Source organism: Micropterus salmoides, unplaced genomic scaffold, assembly GCF_014851395.1.
Source record: "Micropterus salmoides isolate LMB-PRFRI ecotype aquatic unplaced genomic scaffold, ASM1485139v1 Ms_hic_scaffold_11, whole genome shotgun sequence".
Lineage (NCBI taxonomy): Eukaryota > Metazoa > Chordata > Actinopteri > Centrarchiformes > Centrarchidae > Micropterus > Micropterus salmoides.
Genome location: NW_024040152.1, coordinates 1,008,889 through 1,031,515, shown reverse-complemented (window position 1 = coordinate 1,031,515; position 22,627 = coordinate 1,008,889). Strand labels below are relative to the sequence as shown.

At 39.0% G+C, this 22,627-nt stretch overlaps 2 protein-coding genes across 2 annotated transcripts in view; one reads left to right on the top strand and one right to left on the bottom strand.

Moving 5' to 3' along the window:
* Positions 1–8: 8 nt before the first annotated feature.
* rbm42 (RNA binding motif protein 42) lies at positions 9–12,866 on the bottom strand. Its single transcript, XM_038710332.1, has 12 exons — positions 12,723–12,866; positions 12,168–12,224; positions 10,648–10,783; positions 10,406–10,475; positions 8,673–8,735; positions 6,963–7,117; positions 6,595–6,765; positions 6,054–6,185; positions 3,673–3,790; positions 3,248–3,345; positions 934–1,030; positions 9–212 (listed from the first exon to the last, which is right to left on the bottom strand). Exons 1-12 carry the CDS (start codon positions 12,845–12,847, stop codon positions 100–102), a joined length of 1,335 nt encoding a protein of 444 aa, XP_038566260.1. The 5' UTR covers positions 12,848–12,866; the 3' UTR covers positions 9–99.
* Positions 12,867–17,040: 4,174 nt separating this feature from the next.
* Positions 17,041–22,627, top strand: part of LOC119896906 (aldehyde dehydrogenase, mitochondrial-like) — a 37,954-nt gene continuing 32,367 nt past the window's right edge. Inside the window, exons 1-2 of the mRNA XM_038710328.1 lie at positions 17,041–17,257; positions 19,220–19,324. Coding sequence (XP_038566256.1) covers positions 17,138–17,257; positions 19,220–19,324 — 225 coding nt within the window. The 5' untranslated portion in view covers positions 17,041–17,137. The remainder of the gene's footprint in view (positions 17,258–19,219; positions 19,325–22,627) is intronic.

Here is a 22,627-nt window from a genome sequence, read left to right as displayed (position 1 = left end):
ATTTGAGGAAGAAAAAAAAAAAAAAAAAAACATCTGTCAGTGCAACTCCTGATTGGACAGATCATGCTCTTACTACTGTTATCTGTCCACTTGCATAAACTATCTGAGGCCCAGCTTCTTCTTCTCTTTGTGTTTTTTGCGAACCACCTCGATGTTGCGGTCCTTCCACATGCTCTTCCTCAGTTTGATGGGGCGGCTGCCTACATATTTACCTGGACAAACAAAGAGTGACATAAATATTGCTTGTAATAAGTCCTTTTAAAATCATTATCACACCACATCAAATAGGGCTTCTACAAATAGTAACAGCTGAATAAACATTCTGCAAGACTAAGCTTTCTGTAAATGAAAAAAATACAGCCTTTTCCAGGTGTTCCTATGACCCATTTAGCTGGAACAGACTGTAGCGTTTTCCCAGCTGAGAAAATATTAGCTGGAAAGCAAAGGGAAATATTTGAAACGTGTTTGATAGATATCTTAATATGGCTTGTTGATGAATCAGCTACAAGTCAAAAACGTAAACAGGGAGTGGAGAAGCAGGTATGTGCGACAGACCTGATGTGCATCAAGTCAAACTCATCAATTCTCTCGAGCTGTCACAAAGTTAAAGATGGGTGATGTTACTGGGGGTATCAACTATTTTTTCATGGTACCAGCCTGAAAAATGTAGAGATGGGGTGCTGCGTTTGTACAGGGCCTTATATTCTGTGCTGTACCTACACAGATGCAGCACTTACTAACCAGTGTCAAAGCTAAATTTACACCCTGGCAAAGAAAAACAAATGCAAGGACAAAACATGGATGGAAGAATCAGTTCAAGTTGGACATCAACCTGTTTAGTTTCTACGTCAAGGACATCTCTGTGTAAAATGCAACAAATGTTGAAAAAGCAGGTAGGTAAAAGAGGCTTAGCGTGTCTGTCAGGAGACTGACCGTTCATCTCTCTCATGGCTCTGACGTAGTCGTTTGGGTCCTTGAAGCTGACGAAGCCATAGCCTTTGGTTTTTCCAGTACGTTTGTCTCTCACCACCTGATGACAGAAATGATAGTGGTCATTTCCTTTGTTCAGCACACAGACGCACACAAGCAGAGGTGGAAAGAGTACAAAAATATTCTACTTACGTAAAAGTCCGATTACTTTGATGAACTTTTACTTTCGGTACAAGTAAAGTTACTGTTATAAAAATCTACTCAAGCAAAAGCAACTCATTTAAAATTTACTTAAAAGTTAGTTACTTTTTGGACCTCCTTAAATAATTTATTTATATTGATTTAATATTATTTATACTTGTTAATTAAATTGCACTCTTGCGATTTGATAAGGGAACAAAGCCATATGGCGCTTTGAATTTTAGTTTGACAGAAACTTGGGCAAATCAATGGTAAAAAATGAGATTTTCTGTTATGAGAATGTTTCGCTTCATTAGGAAACTGGCGGAACAGATTAGACTCTGGCGGGCTGCACTGGACTGGGAAAACAGGAAACACTGGACTGTATATGAAGTCATATCCTATTTACATTCAAACAGGTGGTTATTTTAATGGGATGCCAACCAGCACTGTCATTTGGCTATTTGGAGCAAAGCATCTTACCAAACTATGAAAACATTATTGCCCGTTATTGTGCATGAGACACCTGTAACATTAGTTAGGCTACTGGTGGTAACGGATACCTTTTAATACCACAGGGCACAGAAGTCTGGGTAGCTAAACAAACTACTGTCAGGCAGTTATAGTTATTTTCCATAATTATGTACTTTATGCTGCACACTACATGAGTCTGTCGCCTGCAGCTCTTTATCTAACAGCTCACTGTGTCTGCTGCTCCTGACTGTTGCATTACTCACTGCAATATGTCAAACTGGTCCGCTGTCTAAGAAACTGTTGAAAATGATGATTGTCTTGTTGTGTAGCCTTATTGTAGCGGTCTGCATTACAGCGGTCAGCGCTGATCTCACTTACAAAAAGATTGCATTTCCTGTGACTACTTCAAAATAATGGTCAACTTGTGTTCTGCCAGATAAATGCTTTTAATGTGAAGCTGCAGCAGCAGGAAGTGTTCAGTTTGCATTAGCAGTAACTTAATAGAGCATTTTTTCACAGTTAACACTGCATGATAAAGCTGTTCTGTTGCTCTTGAAGCGGTTTCAAGTTTTTCCTTGCACTTTTTTTTACCCAGTAAGGGATGTGATTGAAAATGCAGCGAAGTACAATACTTTAAACAAAACATACTTAACTAAAAGTAAAATTACACGTTTAAAAAACTACTTCAAAAAGTACAAGTTGTCAAATAGATTGAGATCCCAGTGCTCAAAGTACACAAAAAAGCTACTCAATTACAGTAAGGTGAGTAATTGTAATTTGTTACTTGCCACCTCTGCACACAAGCATGCACCAGGGCTGGAAATGAATATTCGCCAAGTGCCTACTGCGGGTAGATTTTCCATTTGGCGGCTAAATGTTGGAAGGCTACCTGCCACATTGGTGGGTAAACGTATTCATGATACGGCCATATAATATATACGATAACTAAAAGCAGACTGGCGTACCCGTTTGTTTTGTGTCGCACTTAAATTTGTCTATGCTGTACCCAGGGATCTAAAATTGTGTAACACACGGATTAGTGAAGTATGTTCGTTTCATGTTACTTAAGTTTGATTTGCGTAGATTTATGAATATAAGAGGTTTAATATACATCCCTTTCAGTTTTCACGACAAAGTTACAGAGGAGGGTTGTTGCCTTTGATGTCTTTGGCTGTACATTCTTAAATGTAAGCAGAAAGAGTGTATTTATATTTGGAACTCCTTTATGTCGTTGAAACATGTATTTACAACTTAATTTTAATATAAATTATATTATTGAATTTATTTTTATTAAATGATGCATTTATTACATTTGTATTTTTATCATTTACCTATGTATTTGATTCTATCTAAAATATTCCAGATGTGTGGAACTGGGTTGAGATGTGGTGACTGTAAAAGGCTGCAGCATTTTATTCACATCATGCTCAAACTGTTCAGGGAGCCTTGCTGCACGGAGATATTTGTAATTGACGTTTCTCCACTCTTTTCTTGAGGTTTTCAGGTCCGTAGATGTTGTATTTGGCATAATTCATGTGACTGATAGTAAAATGTTCTAGGAACTGATGACAAAAACCATAGAGAGCTAGGTTGTACACTTTTCTTCAGTATCTTAGTGATCACCCAAGGTAAACAAGGCAAATAAACAGAAAAATAACCCAACCTTAGCTTTGAGGAAAGACGGGTATCTACTGAAGGCTCTGGCCAGAATGTCATCGTTGACCTCATTACCAAGATCACCGCAGAATATACGGAAATCATCTGCAACAAGGAGAAGAAACAGGATTGACACAAACACAAGAAGAACACAGACAGACCACATTACCTTTATCCTGCAGCAGGTACTCAGTGCTGATAAATGAGTGAGTGATTACAAATAACATTTTGACCACAGGCCCAGTAAGAAACCGTCAGAACAGCAGAGGTCAGCGTTTAATGTTACCTTTGCTAGGGGACAAATGTCATTATTTGTAATTCTTGTTTAAGCAGCATTTCCTAATTTATATTACATAATATTTATCTATATCATAAAGTCTCTGGCTGTTTTAGCTGAAGACTTTGTCCTCCGGTCCCTGCAGCTGTTTGTACCTGGATCCCACTCCAACAGACTGGGGTCCTCCCAGCTGGTCCCTGCTGCAGTGCGGATACATTTCTTCACCTTCTCCGCCTTTGCTTTCTTTTTGTCCTCTGCAGGACTCTCCACAGGCTGAAACAAACACACACAGGCACCTATGTCACATCATGTCCTTGATATATGTTGTTTAAGGTTGAACATATCGCAATATTTTTAGTTTGCTGATAGGAAAGAGTGTGTGTTCTCAGAATAAGTTTTGCCTTCCCTCGCAATAACTTATGTTTTTTTCCCCCCTCATCTCTACAAGGAGACACCAAGTGGTCGTTCCGTATACTTGTGGTAGTACCTCACACTTTATAAATAGAGGCTTGGATAAAGACTTCTTGCACCTTTACCTTGATTGAGTGTTTGTAGGTGTTGGCGTCTTTGTGGTATTCTGCTTTTTGGCTTTTTCCCTCTCCTTTATATAGTTATCTCTCTTTTTTGTGCATGTAACAGGTTTGCAAAGTGAAAAAGCCAAAAGTCCAGCCCAAAGGGAGTTCCCATCTCCCACAGAAAGCACTGCTCTGAACTGACTGAAAACAGCTCGTTTGTAGTCCAGCCGTTACTTCCCTTTCTTGTGAAGTCACAATGAAAATATGTGCCATAACGCTCGCCAAGCGGCTACTACGACACTCCAACACACATGTTGCCAAGCTGGTCGGCAACATGTGCAGCTGAAAGGAAGCCGTGTTTACCGTCTTCTCACGACCCGCCCTTCTCTGCTTCTGATTGGCTAGTAGTCCTTAACTAGGAACTGCGCATGTGCAACTCCCAACAAAGATCATTTAGACACAAGATGCATCACTCCATAGCTAAAACGAAGCCTTCAACACAGGGTGAAAAGAGGAGCTGCAGCAATGTGCAGTATGACACAAATATGGTGTTTTTTGAAAATTAAACCATGTAAACCTGTTCTGGTACAACCACTAAATAGGATTTTGAACCTGGAAATGAGCAGAATACCACCTCTTTAAATGTAAGTAGCAGTTCATTTCTATTGATTGGGATTATGGTGTGCGTAAGAATTGATAAAAATTAAATGGATCTATGGTCTAATTTGTTAAATAATATTATGATGAAGTACAAAGACTAAGGTCTAAACCTGCTATATAAGAAAAGTGCAAAGAAATAACTTCTGTTATGAATTGGTGCTTTATAAATGAAATTGACTATGCTTTTGGTTAATTATTTGACATATTCATGGTACCTTAATGTGCAAATACTTCACATGATTTAAAGGCTAGATTTATGATTTGTTTAGGCAAGATGTGATTTGTATCTTACTTTGTTAAGAAACACAGCAATCATTCACATCATTGCCACCCATGTTTTTTTGGGTGGTTTGTGACTCCAGTAAAAATGACTAATAACTAAAATTTATAACACTCGCATTAAACTTAATTTCTTTGGAAAAATCGCCATGTAATATGTAATGATGTTATCTCATTCGCTAACCTGCTGCTCTTTAAATTCTTTGAACAAGTCTGCATGTCTATGGTGAAATGCTTTGCTAAGTTGGACATGTTGCCTCCCTTGGTCTCCGTGGGTTTGAGTGGGTATCAGGTTTCCTGATGATTTCTGCTTTACAGAAGTTCAAACGTTTCAATCCTTTGTCTATCACAGAATAACTGATAAGGGTAAACACCTTAAATAAACTGTGGATTTTTCTGGGAAATTCCAATTTCCAGCTATGCATTTTAAGTTATTTATAATGTAGCCTATGGCAAAATATTTTCCTTTTCCTATTTCAATGTGACAGTTGACCATTTCACAAAGCCAGGTCCATAAAAAAATAAAATAAAATAGCTTTCCCAGTTTGGTGTGGTTGACTGACCTGCACCGAACTAATGGTTCGAATTATGGGGGCAATGGGAGGGGTCTGACTCTCTAATTAAGACTTGGACCCCATTAAAAAGAGGCAAAAACAGTTCACGGGGATCTTTCTTACTTTTAATTGTAAATATTACAATACATTTCCCATCTTCATGCCTCAAGAATCTTGAAATACGATTTCAGACTAGGGCTGTGACGATAATCACATTACCACAAAACCACAGTAATGTGATGACTACAGCGGTGACCCATCACAGATTCATAAGAGAGCCAAAATTCATGCATGTTTTTTCTTACAAAGAATTATGTGCTCCAGTGATTCCATTATAGCAAAATAAAGAGTTGTAGGAATTATTGGAAAGTATATGTAAACTTTTGACCACAACTGTGTGTCTGAATACTTTTGGCAATATAGTGCACTTTGCATCCATACTGAATTCTTCCTGAAGCCTAAGTATAAAGGAAATCATGAGAGCTTCAAAATTAACAATAGAAAGCAAACTGCTGCTTTTTAATGTACCTCAGTGTGGGGGGGCTCAGGCTCAGGCATGCTTGGTCCAATGACGTTGTTTTCTTCTCTCTCCTTCTTGTCCAGTAGACCTGCTGCCTTCACTGCTGCCTGCTGCTCTGCAACCCGTGCTGCCAGTTCTTCCTGAAAGATCCATATCAGACACACTCAGACTGGCTCATGAACATGCAATCTGATGGTACAACAGCAGCATACCTTCATATGTGCCCCACCCCGTTTCAGATTTAGCAATACTCACTGCCCCCAACTTCCCCATTACTAAAACATACTAGAGTTATCATAAAAGTATTTTACCTTTATTCATCTAACATTTTTACCTCTTAAGTACATTATTTTAAAAATACACAAACGCATAAAAAGGACCCCTGTCTATTCATGTAGTTATCCTGTCACTAGTGTTCAAACACACGTGTCCAGGCAACACAAGCAAAATATAAACAAGAGACAGACAAACACACAAAACGCTCTCAGAAAACAACACCTGCAGCAGAACAAATAAACATTTTGAAAATATCAATTAAAAGGCAAATACCATTCTGGCTTGTCGCTGAGCTCTAATATCATTTCTTTTATGTCCAACGTGGGCCGGAGGTGCAGAGTACACGGTAGGTGCTGCCTGGATGATTGACGGTGTCGGTTTGACGGGAGGCAGGGCTCCCTGTCTTGTCGTTGGTGCTGACACCATTGAAACCATATCACTGACCTGAGTGAGCCAAACCAACAAACATAAGGCAGGTCACAAGATAACTATTGTGTGAAAAATTACAATGGTTATGACACGAGAAATTAGGTTTCCCCCTGTATTATTTCTGTTTACAGAAACATTAACTGCTAGCAAAATCACAGCAAGACGTAAAGCAATATGTGCACACAGACCGACATGCTTCAATGAGGTCTGACCTGAGGTGCAGCAGCCATGTTCTGAATGGGCTGAGAAGCACCCTGAGGTGTCTGGCCCTGCAGGGGAGGAGGGAGCATCATGGGAGGAGGTGGAGGAGGCCGGGGAAGAGGAGGTGCTATCGGAGGACCACGCATCATCTGAAGCCTCTGACCACCTATCAACACAGCGATAGGATAATAACATATATGACCTCCATTTTGTGAGCAAAGGCAGAGACTAGCAGGTATGCTGGAAATTCAAAGTCTAAATTCAGTCATATCACAAACACAAAAAGTGAGAAAGCCAGTCTCAGAATAGTATCATTTCATGTAGGGCTCGGGACCAACTATAGATTTATTGATCATAAATAGGTTATAATGCCACAAAATCTTGGACATGGAATAAAAAACGTTTTTTAACTAAATATACCATATAAATACATTAAAAATATATAGTATATACCGAAATCTCCCATCAAGTCTCTGCACGCAGTAGCAGAAACTAACAAGCAAAACACAGCTCCTAATTCTGCGTTAACACACAACAAGGAACAAAACAAGTAAAGGCTCAGACACATCAATAAACAAGACGCAGCGGTCTTTATGTCCCACAGAAAATCCCACAAATGAAGCTTCAGGTTACAATATCGCTAAGGGTGCAGCAGTTCACAAAATCCATGGTTCGGTAAGTTTTCGATACAGTAAAAAGAAAGAAATGTACATGATTTTTTACATTTTTATTTATTAAATCTACCTTCATAAAAGGATGATATTTTTTGACTTGGAACAATGATGGAGCTATAACTGACCCGTCTTCTGGGGTGTCTTCTCAGCAGCATATAAAAACAAAACAGCGCCTTATAAAAACTAATCTGCCGTTCAGCGGTATGTGCCGCTACAGTCAGGTAGCTTTGACCTCCAGTCATCTGTGGTCAGAGCAACAGCGGGGACTTTGGATCACTGCTTCTCTATTTGGGCTTTTATTTTTTTGTACAAAGCAGAAATTGCGGTCTTGATGTATTCCCCCTTATGTAACCTATTCTGGTGTGTGTGTGTATATATATATATATATATATAATAATAATCAAATTATTTGAAAGTGCATATTTTTTTGCTAGAAACCATAAAATGTACTTGGGGTAGGACACCTAAACCCCCCCCCACCACCAGCACCAAATGGATGCACCTCAGATTTACACAAACCTAGGGAAAACACTGAAACATGTTAAGCTATCTAATGCGCATTGCATGCTCATAGACACACAGCACTGCTTCTGGAAGAATTTCAGAGACATGTTGTATTTGGGTTCTATATTCAGATATAGAGTAGGGCACAAACATTTTTTGCTTCACCTGCGCAGCTACAAATCCATCCTAGGTGAATCACTGAACTGCATGTTAACCTAACAATAACATTTCTGCTGATACTATTTTAAAGAGGAGACACTGCTAATAAGTGAATATACCAGTAAACTAGCACTCTAGTAGTATGTAGGGTAGATTTATTTCTCACAATATAACAGGTTATATAGTGAAAACAAGTTTGTAACACCCTTCTGCTACGCAGCAGAAAATATACAAATAATACAGATGCAATTATAAAAATGGTAAAGAGAAATAAATTATATTCAATGGAGCAATGCTGAGGATGAATTTTAACTTAAGAGTCTGATAGCTTGGGGGAAAAGGCTTCTCTGCAGTCTAGTAGTAGCACTCTAGTAGTAGTCTTACCGGGTCTCTGCAGGATATGTGGGACAAAGGCTGGTCTCAACATGGGAGGACGTACTGGAGGGACTGGGACAGACACAAGTCACACAGTGAGCGTAAATAAAACATCTTCAACCATCCCCTCATTGAAAAAAGACAACAGTCTTTTAAAAAGTTTAAATCCTTAATGTGTGAACACGGGTGCATCTCAGAATATTACTATATTGTAGAAAAGTTAATTTTTTTTCTGTAATTTTATTCAAAAAGTGAAACTTTCATGTATCTTACATTCATTACAATCGAGTGAAATATTTCCTTTTTGTTTGAATCTTGATGATTACGGCTTACAGCTCATGGAAATCAGAAATCCATATCTAAAAATATTAGAATAAATAATGTATCAAACAGAAATGTCAACCTGGGAAGAGCCTTTAATCTCCAAGTCTGGTTCAGTACACACAACCACAGGGGAAGACGTCTGACTTGACAGTTGTCCAGAAGACACTCACTGACACCCTCCACACGAAGGGTAACTCACAGAAGGTCACTGCTGAAAGGGCTCTCTGTTCGCAGAGTGCTGTATCAAAATATATATGTATGGAAAGTTGACTGGAAGATTTAAGTGTGGTAGGAAAAGAGTACTGTCAAGCAAAGCCAATTCAAGAACTTGGGGGAGCTTCACAACGAGTGGACCGAGGTCCACCAGGAGATTTTAGACCACTTCATGCTTCCATGGAGATGCTGATTTCCTTTTCCAGCAGGACTTGGCACCTGCCCACAGTACCAAAACCACTAGGAACTGGTTTGCAGACCACGGTGTTACTGTGATTGAATCTATCGAGAGTGTTTCCCATACATGGATTTATTTGTGGCAGCCCACCAAAATATTAATGCTGACCGTCACATATTGATTTTTTTTTACCATTTTAAATGGGTAAAATCATATTTGACTGCAGTGCTGCACACAGCACATATATTCGCCCCTGCACAGGCACGCCACAGTTACATTGCCATTCTGTGGGAAACACTGATGGGGTATTGCCAAGAGTATGATGAGAGAAACGAGACCCAACAATACAGACGAGCTGAAGGCCGCTAACTGGGCTTTATAAGACCTCAGCAGCCACAGGCTGATAGCCTCCATGCCACACCACTATGATGCAGTAATTCATGTAAAAAGGAACCCCGAACAAGTACTGAGTGCATAAATGAACCCTTTTCAGAACTTTTTCACTTTTCTGCAACATTTCTGTATTGTAAATTATTTATTCTAATATTTTGAGTTCTGGATTTTTGATTTACATGAGCTGTAAGTCTTAATTATCAAGATTAAAACAAAACAAAGGCCTAAAATATTTCACTTCATGTGAATTGAATCTAGAATACGCTAAAGTTTCACTTTTTGAATTATTTCACAGAAATAACTTTTCCACAATGTGCTAATCTTATGAGATACACCTGTATATGGGTACATATTGCACAACTTTACAAAATAACAAATAAAAACTATTAGATAAACTAGATATAAGCTTGCTACACTATAAACTACATATAAGAAAAACTTTTGTACAACAGTTTGTTTCCAGCTTTGTTGATATTACTGTGAGCCATGAACCTGCTGTGTGCCGAAACATGAGATTACAGTATCATTACACTCATGACTTTAAATGACTGAATGATGACCAACAGAGTATTTACTACATAGTATATTATTGCCAAACCCTAGTGAGTGCATGCATGTCAAAGTTTATGTTCACCTGGTCCCACAAAGGCTGGTGGTGGAGAACCAACAAAACTAGCAGCTCTGGCTTCTAATGTCTGTTGGACCTACGAAACAGGAAGACGGAGTGGAAGAAAGAGAGATGGCACAAAGAGAGAGAGAAGACAGGGTGAATGGTGTGCACAAAGCCATTTCCTCTGTCAGTAGCAGTATCTGCCTTTAGGACACACAGCTGTTTGGAGTACATTAATATCCATATACTACAACAATAGTACAAACCTGTCTGTAGGTGTTGGTGCCTATAATGGGTCGCACTACTGGAACTGCCGGGACAGAAAGAGCTACAGGTACTGCCTCCATTATAGGTGGGCTTCCTGACACTGGTACTGGACCACCAAGGACCTCCTGCTCAAAACTACAAGAAGACAGATACAGAGACAGACTGACTGGACTGTTTTACCAAAGCTAGAGCCAACATATTTTTAAATGAATACATTTAATAGGGTTGGACGATGATATCGGGTAGGGTGGGGGGGTCAGGGTGTGTCTTATAAAGTCACGTGTTTCACACAGACTACACTCGGTAAAAAACTTGGCATTACGTTACAAGTCGCAGACGTATTCCAACAACCATAAAAAGAAAAAACATACACCGTTTTCACACACAGGTAACTCGCTTCCTGCTCCTTGCCTCAAAAGTTCAGTTATTTTGAACTTTAATGACACAATGTTGTACTATTGTTTACCAGGCGCTGCTCCTGTCCTCTCTGTGCAGTTGTTTTGGCGAGGGCGGAGCTTAGCGGTTCCTCCGCACACACAGAGACACACACAGATTGATTTAATTTGTAATATTTTCTAATTGAATTGTTGAAATTTAAGTAATCCACCGCATGATTACATACTCTTTCTGATGACAAAATGTGCTTAAATTGTGAAACCCAGAATTCTGAAAAATGGAAACAGAAAAAAAAAAACCTAGGGGAAACACTGTAATGCTTCAAAGACAAGCAAATATTCACAAACTATCCTAACTGGTGTTAACAGAGCAGGAGGTGCTGCAGCTCTTACTGCAGAAGCTAGAGGGGAGATGGTGTTGATGATGTTTGGTGTCTCAGTAGAACACTGCGATAACGCAGCAACAACCTGACATGTTTGCTGAGGACATTTAATATGATTTATTAGAAATATTTCCCATAATTTCTATCCAAGAAATTTTTTTTAAGTTTCACTTCACGTTATTGATATTCCTGTAGAAAGTTGATTTGTGTTTTGTTCCTCAATCACAACCTTCCTCGTAGCTATATATATGTGTATATCCATTCCTATTTGTACAATTGCTCATTTGTTTGCAAAATAAACCACTTGTCTGGTAAAGTAAAGAATACATCACCCATTTGCACCTAAAAACTGTCACGTCTGCTCCCCAGTGACCGCTCTCTGATTTTCCTGCAATACCACAATATTTTTTTCCTGCCTTGGATTCTTAAGAGTGGAATAATCTACACCTCATCTGAGATCAGTTGTGTAAATTGTGCAGCCCAACATAAATGTCAACAGTCTGGAAAAAACAAAAATGGCTTGTGGTGTGAGCAGCAGAGCATCTACGAGATGTTCAATATCTAGTTGTCTGTGTGGTTTAATGGATTATGGTAATAGTTGCCTATTTTTCCAAAATACTGCACCTCTTGGAGGTAGGCCCACCTGATTTTCTCTATGCCCACCTACAATATAATTTCAAGCTACACTAAGTTAGAATTTACAAATGTTGCTTTTTGGCCCCTGGACGCAGGTGTACTCACAGAGCCATCTCTGCCTCCATCTCCTTCAGCCGCTCCTCTCCTGACTTGAGCGCCATGCTGTAAGACAAACAGACTGATCAAAGACCAGCCAAACATGTCTCAATCTAGCTAAGTGACTGAACAATGTGACAACTGAATACTTGGACACACCGGATAACGTTAAAATAACTTCACTGCAAAAGGGCCCACCTAAAAAAATATAAGCCTTTAAGTAACATTATATCTTTTCATTTCATTAAGTTATTTAGATGCAAGTAATATGCACAAAGTTTTCTAAAGCAATGTAAATCATAACATTTCTTAATCTAACGTTAACGTTTTGCATAATCACAATAAGAACGTTGTCAATTTAGCATTAGCTAGCACACCAGAAGCTAGCTGAGCTAGCCATTAACCTAGCTCGACTGTATCAACAAGCTAACCACTACCGTTACCGCTGTGAAATTCACCCCAGTACCAGTTAACTTAGTTCCCTACTACAAAAAACAGGTTTAAATTGTAAATAATTATTAAGTAGCTACTGTATGAACTGCGGATATAAGTTAACATTATTACTTTAGCGATGCGTTCTTCTTGAAGAATCCAAGTTGTAGTTGTAGTTTTTGTTTTCTTCTTCTTCTTCTTCTCCTCCTGCTGCTGCTTCTCCTTCTTCTCCTTTTGATTTGTTTGGCAACCAGCATTTAGGAGCATTAACGCCACCTACCGGACTGGAGTGTGGAACAAATGATTTGCAGACTAGCATACTGGAAATCAAATGAACAAACAAAACCAGTTAAAATAAATAAAATAAAAATTGAAAGTCCTATATCCTCTCCATTAATCCCATATCTTTCAGAAATTTAATGAGGTGTTTAGATATTCCCCATATTTTCTCCCCAAGGAGGTTCTTGACAGTGAACTACAACTGCTACTATTTTCTACTCGACTCCACATAGCCTCTACACTCAACCAGCACATGTTGAATTGTCTCTAAAATATTCCATTTTACACAGTGTCCAGTTGGGTGTTTATCTATTTTAAGTGAGTGGTTAAGCCCTCTGTGTCCTATCCTTAGACGGGTAACGACTGTCTCTGTCTTCCGGCACCCACCCAGTTTTCTTCCCAGATCAACATGACTCTGTATACCGTAAAGATGTCTTCCAGTTTCATTTAATTCCCAGTATTCCTGCCACATTTTTTGCATTTGCTCTTTAATGGCGACTTGCAATCAGATGGAGCATTATTGCCACCTACTGAATGCTAGTTAAATATGCCTTAAATTACTGTGCTGTGTCCAGTTTGTTGTAAATATGTGAGGATGCGTTTTAACACCATATTTCCAGAGTTATCTGCAAAAATAGTTTTAATGTCCCTTTGTTTAATTCCTTCACGTTCCAGTCCATCCCTTAAAGCCAGTCTTTTGTTTGGGTATTTAGTGCACACAACACCACATCGTTTCAGTTGACTGCATGCCTCACTAGTTCCAGTGGGATGTATTCCAATAAGGTGCAGTGATGCATTTAACTTTGTGTGACCCAGTCTAATTCTGCTAAATTGACGCCGTTCTCTCCTGCTCTTCCCCAATGACTTTTCCTCCCCCACGTTTAGCTGAATTTTGTATAAATGTCTTCCTTTATTATCATTTTCCCATAGCCACTGCATCTTCTTAATCTTAATTCTTAATTTTGTTCCGTACATATGCTTTGATCTCTACTTTGCTTACTGGTACTGCCACCTCTACCCAATTTACTTTCAACCCATTTTTAGCTAGTGTGTGCCATCCCGTTCCCTTGGATGCCAATGTGCTGGGACCCAAAACTGAATATCAATCCCCAGTCTACTTACCCTTTATAAATATAATAAAATCCTTTCTGCAATTTGATGTAGTATTCTTGAGACTAGCCAAAGCTGCACTTGAGTCTGAACATATTAGCATTGCCATTGACTTCCTCTAGCCACTGTAATGCCAAACGAGATTGCCATTATTGATTTTCCATTCTCTGGATTGTAAATAAATGGACATCTCTCATGCAGCATAGTGTTCACATAAGCTTGCATATCAAAACGTTCTTGAACTTGAACGAACCTGTTTCAGAAAAGAAAAATCAACTATAGGCTGAGGTAGTAACCATTGTGGAACAGCTGGCATTAAAACAGTTGGACTAGTGACCCAATCATTGACTCCTAATTCCTTTGTTATATCCAATATTGCATTGCAAAATACTTCCTTTTTCAATGCTTGGGCTTTGAACCTTTTTAAAGATGTTCTAGCAGCTGATCCAAAAATAATACATCCATATTCTAGAACTGATCTAACTAATGTAATATAAATATTCCTTATAGCAACTAAATAATGTTCAATACTTAACTAAAAGTTTTCACTCTGTCTAAGCTTTGATTGTACAATTTCAAACAAATATCTTATTTGATTTTCTTTCTTGTAAAAAAGATGGATTGAGATTTCTCGACAGATAACTTAAATCCCCACATCAAAGACCAATTTTCTTTCTGGACCTTCTTTACAACATTCCTCCCTTGTTTCCAAATTGCCCCATCATCAGCAAAAAGCGATTTCCCAATATCTGGGTTAACATTCTTTTAAACATCATTTATTATAATTCAAAACAATACCGACTAATGACACTTCCTTAAGGGTTTACATCATCAACTAAAAATGTATCTGACATAGAGTTCCCCACACTAACCTGAATGTACCTGCCAATTAAGAAATCTTTAATCCAGTTATACATTTTTACTACTGATACCCATTTTATCTAGCTTTATTAAATCATATCATATGTATATATATCTCTGTATCGAAGAAAACAGCTACTACCCCATCTTTATTTTATTTATTACTTGTGGACATTTTCACTTTTCACAGTGTCACTGTTGTTGCCAGCGGTTTAGACATTAATGGCTGTGTGATGTGTTATTTTGAGGGGACAGCAAATTTACACTGTTATACAAGCTGTACGCTCACTACTTTACAATGTAGCAAAGTGTCATTTGTACAGTGTTGTCACATGAAAAGATGGAATCAAATGTTTACAAAAATGTGAGGGGAGGACTCACTTTTGTGAGATACTGTATCTCTTAAATTCCATTTGTAATAAGGCTTCTGGTATTCCATTGAAAGATAAGGAAACCCATGATGAAATGACTCACTAAACTGGGATGTTCCATCATTAGTTTCTAACACTTCATGCAGAGCAACGACTTGGATCGTCACTGTTTAATCAGCCTAGGCTTTCTGAAAGCATATTTGATGCCCTGAGATGAGAACATGTTGTTATAGCCTACTGTTTACTGTGTCATGAGCAGCACAGGATCATTTCAAAGAAGCAAGTGAGGGAAACGTGGATGCATTTGAGAGAACTGAGAAGCACCCTTGGGGTACTAATCCCCATTGGCATTGCCAGGTAATTTTGCCACAGCCCCGGATGTAACTCAAAATAAGATCAAATATATTTTCCGTATGAATATGTAATAATCTTTATGACGGAGCCTGTCTTGCAGGTTTCAAAGAACGGAGGCTACTCGCAATAATATTGCTACATTTGTTTGAAGTTCATGTAACGTGACCCTCCCAATCATTACTCAGCATGCCTGCATTTAGAGTGAGAGCTGCTCACAGCTTCAGGGCTTGTCAGTAACTAGTGAATTGTCCCTAGCAAAATTGTAATCAAAACATTTAGGCATAAATGTTGTCGGTCAGTTTCTAGTTCAGTGTATTTGCTACACAAAGGGTTAACAGTCTGCCGGAAAGTAGTGAGAGAATAACAGGACACACCTGACTGTGACACAGACACCTGTCGCTCTCTCTGCTGTACCTGTCCCCTCGGTCTGAGACAGCTTTGCTTTGTTTGGACTGTCTCTCTGCTCCAACTTCCATCTGAAGCGGCCGTGAGCTGCACTTTATCATAGGTGCTGAAGTTAACATCTGTGTGGATTTGTGGTGAGATTTCTGCCAGATCGCAGGTGTTCCACCTCTGATGAAGATCAGTGCACTCATCTCATCCAGATGGGTCCCAGATGGGCTCTGTGTCTGTTAGACGAGACGGTCTAAAGGGGGTAGCACCCTACTACCATATCAGTAGAGCAATAAGGCAGGGTAATACACAGCAGAGGGGCAGGTAGATTTTGTCAAAATACTATGACTTCATTCTCATTAGATTGCAATTTTATTCTCATAATATTACACTTTTGTCTCAAAATATAATTCTGCAAATGTCACATGTAGAAACATATACAGTATGTGGGAGAGATTTAGAATATGCAGAAAGTTTGAAACATGAGCAGAAAACCTGCTGTTAAAGTCCAGGAGTTTCTAAATGAATTAAAATCAATTAATCTATCATTAAGGTGAACAGGTGCCACATGGACATTTAAAGGGGTTACTTCAGTCATGCCTGCATGTGTGTTGACTCAGCAGGGATGAAATTAAGTGGGAAAAGTTGATACAGGAGAAACATATCTGACAGCAATACAAAATGTTTGTCACCTGAATTTTCTGTTTCCTTTTATGTAAATAAAGACATTTCCTCAATAAATTGGCGCAGAAAAATCCACCATAAAGCAGCAAATGAAGAGTTGAGAACATGAAAACATGAAAGATTTCTGGGCTAGGCTAAGCCCCCCAGTGTTTCAAGAGCCTGGAAACGCCCCTGCTTTTCCCTAAAATCCCCTTCCAAGTTCCGGATTTGCCACAAATGAAAATCTCCAAATGACGTTTTCGAATGAACTTTAACCTAGATCCAATAGCAACGTCATGGCCCTCCATTGACCTATTGTGGTTTTAAGGGTTTAACTGGAGACTCACATTACGCCCCCTGGCGCACCTTGGTCTACAGGCTGCAGTTGCGAGTCACGTGACCAGCTGACGTACAATAACTGTAGGTCCACAGGTCACGCTCTGCCCAGGCTGCATAAACGTAGGCTGCGCTGCCACAAGTTGTTTCTGTCGCGTTTGCCGTGCAAGAAGCAGCATCATGCTCCGGACCGTGTTTTCTCACAGGGCCTTTCCTAGACTGGGCCGACTCTCAGGGTGCCATTACTCTGCAGCCACCATCCCAGCACCCAACCCCCAGCCCGAGATCCACTATAACAAGGTAACGTTATCACATGTGCTTACGTAATGTCCGATTATCCAACAAAAGTGTTATAGCGCTGCAAAACACAACGACCTGTTTCAACAATGGAAAGTAGCCTACCAGAGGTACAGGTCTGTCACTGCGCCACAGGTAATATACGACCACCCGTGCTGCTGCTAAGACCACAGTGAAAACGTGCAACGTAAGAGCTGAGGTCCAGAATCCAGACGCACCAACTTTGTTTCGCCACTTCCTGATAATGTTACGGAGTGCTGCTGCATGGTTTGTTAAAAAGCACTGAGGAGACAAGAAAGTCAGGAAGGACTCCGTTTGTAAGCAGTCCAGACACCTATTGCGAAATCCTAAGAGGACGAGAAGTTTACACTGTGAGGTTTAATGTTAATTATTACCAGTGCGTTCATGTCATTTTAATAATATAACGTGATGGATTGGCCATTTCAGTGTTTACAGACTGTGCTCTGCTGCGTCAGCAAACCTATCCTTAAATATTATAGATCAAGACGCCCCCGAAGTTAGCTTCCACTTCGCAGCTGCCGATTTTTTTTTTTTTTTTAAACCTTTATTTAATAATCAGAATCAAGCCATTACAAATTTATATTGGGAACAAGTACACACAGTATCAATCCCACTTAAGCGAATACAAATAATAAATAAATAACACACACAGAGTCGGTAATCAGTATGTGTATGATTTTGAGAACATTCAAGGCTTGTTTTGTTTTTATACATTTCAAAACTTTCTTATACAGAATTAACTCCTTCATAAAAACCAAAACCGGAGGTCTTGATCTACACTTGTGGATAAATTGTTTAGCCATACTAATTAAGTTATTATACATCAAGTTTCAAATTTTTATCCTCCAAATTAAATATAGCAGTACTCTAACGTTGTTACTTGAGTCTTTTTCTGATATCTACTTTTGAACTGAAACCCAAAATATAATTACAAGCAAAAAAAACCAAATGCTTCAAAGTTTCCATATCCGCATCACAAAAAGTACAATTATTCTTATCAATGTTAAATCTTTGTTTCAGAAACACATTACAAGGATGAATATAATTCTTTAGCTTTTGGTGAGATAGGAAGAATGAGGTATCTTGTTCTTAATGTCCTTATAATTTCTTTAGGATATTTTTTTCTTTTTAATTGTTAAGGGGAAAGGTTCAGAGGACGCCCCTTAAAATGTTGTTTGCATATATTCTCTTCTTAAATTCCAGTTCAACTACCTACAAATACCTCATAAGGCAACATGCCTCTAACCAAGTTCACCATTGCCTGTGGGGTTGTCTTAATTACCAGAGAGAATTGTTTCTTTCTACACTTCACATTAAATGTTTTAATGAATACATTGTACTACAAAAAATTCCTCCTTGAATCCATCAAATGTAAAATAGACCAGACACCTCTCTCTACCCAATCACAATGACATAAAGATTTTCCTTTAACCAAGATACACCCATTATTCCACATGGGACTACTATGTGGAATAAAGTTGTGTTTATAAATCATTTTCCAATAAAGGAGGACTTCGTTGAAGGTCACTTCCTGTTGCCAGCAGGTGGTGCTATGATGGTGGGGGAACATTAGCATGTAGATGTGTTCAGGGTGGGATTCTGATCAAACATGTAAAGTTTGGTACAGATTTGATCATGTACAGTCAAGTTACAACAAGCCGTTACACAAAAACACACAAGTTTTGAGGTGGATGTGACCAACCTGCTAGGAGTAGTACATACAGTATTTCACAAAAGTGAGTACACCCCTCACATTTTTGTAAATATTTGATTCTATCTTTTCATGTGACAACACTAAAGAAATGACACTTTGCTACAATGTAAAGTAGTGAGTGTACAGCTTGTATAACAGTGTAAATTTGACAAAAGTGAGTACACCCCTAAGTATTTTAGAAGTTTTGTTTTATTGACACATACCTAATTCCATACATTTTTATTTTCCAGCTGTTTGTCAACAACCAGTGGCAGGATGCAGTGAGTGGAAAAACTTTCCCTACGATCAATCCAGCAACCGGTGAAGTCATCTGTCAAGTTGCTGAGGCTGATGAGGTAAACAAACTCTCCGATACATATAGAATTTCATTCACAATCAATATCTTCCAGTGAAGGTGCGGGGCATTTGGGGGTAACATTTACTGGAATTGGAAAGTAACATTAAGTTGAGATGGAACTGGATAGGTCCAGTTGAAATTCCACATGAAAAGCTGCAAGTAGATTGGACAATATACACTGAAGTTACAACAACTTCCTGGTTCATGGCGAATAATGTATTGTCTTAAGACTTTTCTCCCCAAATTCGAGGTGGATCTGGTTAACGCCGCTAGGAGGAGTATATCAAAGTATAAAAGGTGTATTATTATTATCATTATTATTATTATTATTATTGTACCGCATCTTTCATACATAAAATGAAGCTCAAGCAAAAAATAAGTAAATAAATAAATAAATAATACAATACAGCAACATGTACATAAGCCACAAGCACAAAACACAAGTATTAAAACTGAAAGGGTAGCAGAGAGGACTATAATATGAAATGAATACATAAATAAAAATGTGTGGAATCAAGCTTCTCTTGTTTGTATTGGGAGTTTGTTCCAAGCCACTGGTGCATAATAACAGAATGCACCAGAGATTTTTTACTGTTCATTCTTGGAACATTAAGCAGACAAGCATCAGAGGACCTGAGAGAGCGAGTTGGAATATAATCAGATAAAAGGTCAGATAGATGATAAAGTGCTAAACCATGAAAACTAAATCAAATAAAATAGCTTTAAAATCAATTCTAAATGCTGCAGGAGTGCCAGTGGAGAGCAGCTAAAACTGGAGTGATGTGTTCTCTCATTCTGGTTGAAACTCTTGCTGCTGCATTTGAATTAGTGCATTAAAAACAAAAGCATGTAACAACTTTTTGGCATCTTCCAAGGCAAGGTAGGCTGTAACTAATAAAAAAAAAAAAAAAGGATCACTGTTGAATTTTAAATCACATTTTAACTCAGAGTCAATAAGAACACCCAGGTTTTTGAGAACACTCTTTTCCCGTACAGACTTGGTCTTGTCCTCCATTTAGTTTTAGAAAGTTTTGGCTTAGTTGTGCCAGTTTCGTGCATGACATGACATGATGTGATATTTACACGTGCAGAGACGATTTTATTATTTGAAAGGGGAGGGAGTGTCAGTGGGGGGCCCGGGCCTTTTTGATGAGTCTAGCTGCAGACGAGTAGAAGCTGTTTTTGTGGCGAGAGGTTTTTCGTCCTGATGGACCGCAGCCTCTTGCAAGAGGGGAGAGTCTGAAACCGTTTGTGGCTGGGGTGGGAGGAGTCAGCTGCAATCTTTCTGATTGCCTGAAGTGATGAAAGATTGCAGCCAATCACCTTCTCTGCAGATTCGATGCCTCTAGGGCTGGGGTGAGACGTCGATTACTTAAATACGTCGACTCGCAATACATGCGTCGAAGCGTCGCTGCATCTGGTGTTAGTGGGATTCCCGCGGAAACCTCCAGCTACAAGACCGTGCCTTCGACCGTCTAAAGTTTGGGAGTATTTCAGACAGACACTCAACAACGTGGTGCTCTGTGAACTGGAAATAGCTTCACTGCAGCACAACTGCTGTCCACGAATACGTGAAGCAGCATGAACACAAGCACAGGACATTATCAGCACGAGTACACGTAGTCCGTTAAAATGTATTTTCTGCCCAGCTGCTGTCATGGTAATGTCACGTTACACCGTCATCTAATGTTCGGCCGTTTCATATTTTCTGTTTATTTAACAGCCACGTATGAGTGAGAAAACAGCTGAATCTAACATTACAGACAAGCTGTGACTGTCTGCACAGTCTGTGAATCGTCTCAGTTGTTTTCCTTGCCCCACACTGATGCCGAAATACATTTGATTATCATACTGCATTACTCAATATTGAAATAAATCCATGTCACAAACATATACAATTCCTGTGCAATAACCCAGTAATTCTCTCTAATCAGCCACTTGTTTACTGGTTACCACTTATTATTTATTAACCATTCTCTATTTCAGAGCTGTTCATACTGTTATATTGTCATATTGTATATACTGTATACCAATCCACCTACCTCAAGTCATAACCCCTGCACAAAATACTTACTTATACTTATTTATTCCAGCATCCTTTGCACTATACTTCATCGCACTGTGTACATGAGTACATGTATGCATGTATGTGAATAGAGTGAAGAGAAACTGCACCTCTGCAGCTTCTAAAAATTAAAGTGGAGCTACCATGTGTTTGACTATCAATCAACTATAGGTAAGACTTGACAATTCTGTCAGGGTTTATAATAAAGCTGTGTGTCGTCTGCATAAAAGTGGAAATCCTTGTAGATTTTCAATCAGAGCTCACATTGAGGATATTGACTGTATTTAAGGGGCAGGTAGATGATTTCATCTGCATGATGGATTTTATGGAGCTCTGCTCCACTGATTCTGCAAGAATCAAAGTTAACCCGAGAGGTGTTGAGGGTTTGGCTACTTGAGGTAATAGTATTATTAATAATTCCAGTTTGGATGTTGATTATTATTAAAAAATTATGCAAACTCATCACATTTTAACTAACATTGGACATAGCTGGGCAAGAGACTGGGGGGATTTATGCGACGATTAGCTTGAACTTTTGGGTTGTTCCTGTTTTTGTTGATGAGGCCAGACAAATAGGCTTGTCTTGCACAACGCAGGGGCTGTTGCATGTTAATCGGAAGGTCGGCGGTTCAATCCCCGACTCCTCCAGGCTGCATGTCGAAGTGTCCTTGGGCAAGATACTGAACCCCGAAGTGCCCCTGGTGGCTGTTCCAGCAGTGAATGAATGTGTGTGAATGATAGTTTCTGTTTGAGCACTTAGGCTCAGTGTATAAATGTGAGTAAATGCACATGTAGTGTAAAAGCGCTTTGAGTGGTCGAAAAGACTAGAAAGGCGCTATACAAATACGGAGCATTTACATTTACGGAGCTTTGTTATAAACAGCTACAGAGCTTTTGAAGCGTCTCCATGGACTGTGAGACTGCTCTTTCTCCCCACTACCTCTGCTCTATGGCACTCCCTCTTCAGCATTGTGTATGTTCATTCTTCCAAGGAATAACAATGGACTAGCATTTCTTCTTGGTTTTCAGAGGGGCAGCAATTTTGAGGGCCGAGTGTAGTTTGAGATTGAAATGCTTCACTTTATCATGCACTGAGCTAACAGCAGAGAAGGGTAGGGAGTGCAGGTGTTTTGCACATTCAAAGGCTGATAAAGATGCATCTTTTAATAATCATGTTATTCTCTGATTTTAGCAGGGTAAGAAACAGTCATGTTAAACAAACAGTAGTGATCTGAT

Coding starts and splice junctions, on each gene's coding strand:
- rbm42 (XM_038710332.1), bottom strand. CDS start 12,847: ATGCTGGTTGCCAAACAAATCAAAAGGAGAAGAAGGAGAAGCAGCAGC. Junction 7,118..8,672: donor ACATATCCTGCAGAGACCCG/GTAAGACTACTA, acceptor CTGTGTTGATAG/GTGGTCAGAGGCTTCAGATG. Junction 6,766..6,962: donor ACATGGCTGCTGCACCTCAG/GTCAGACCTCAT, acceptor TGGCTCACTCAG/GTCAGTGATATGGTTTCAAT.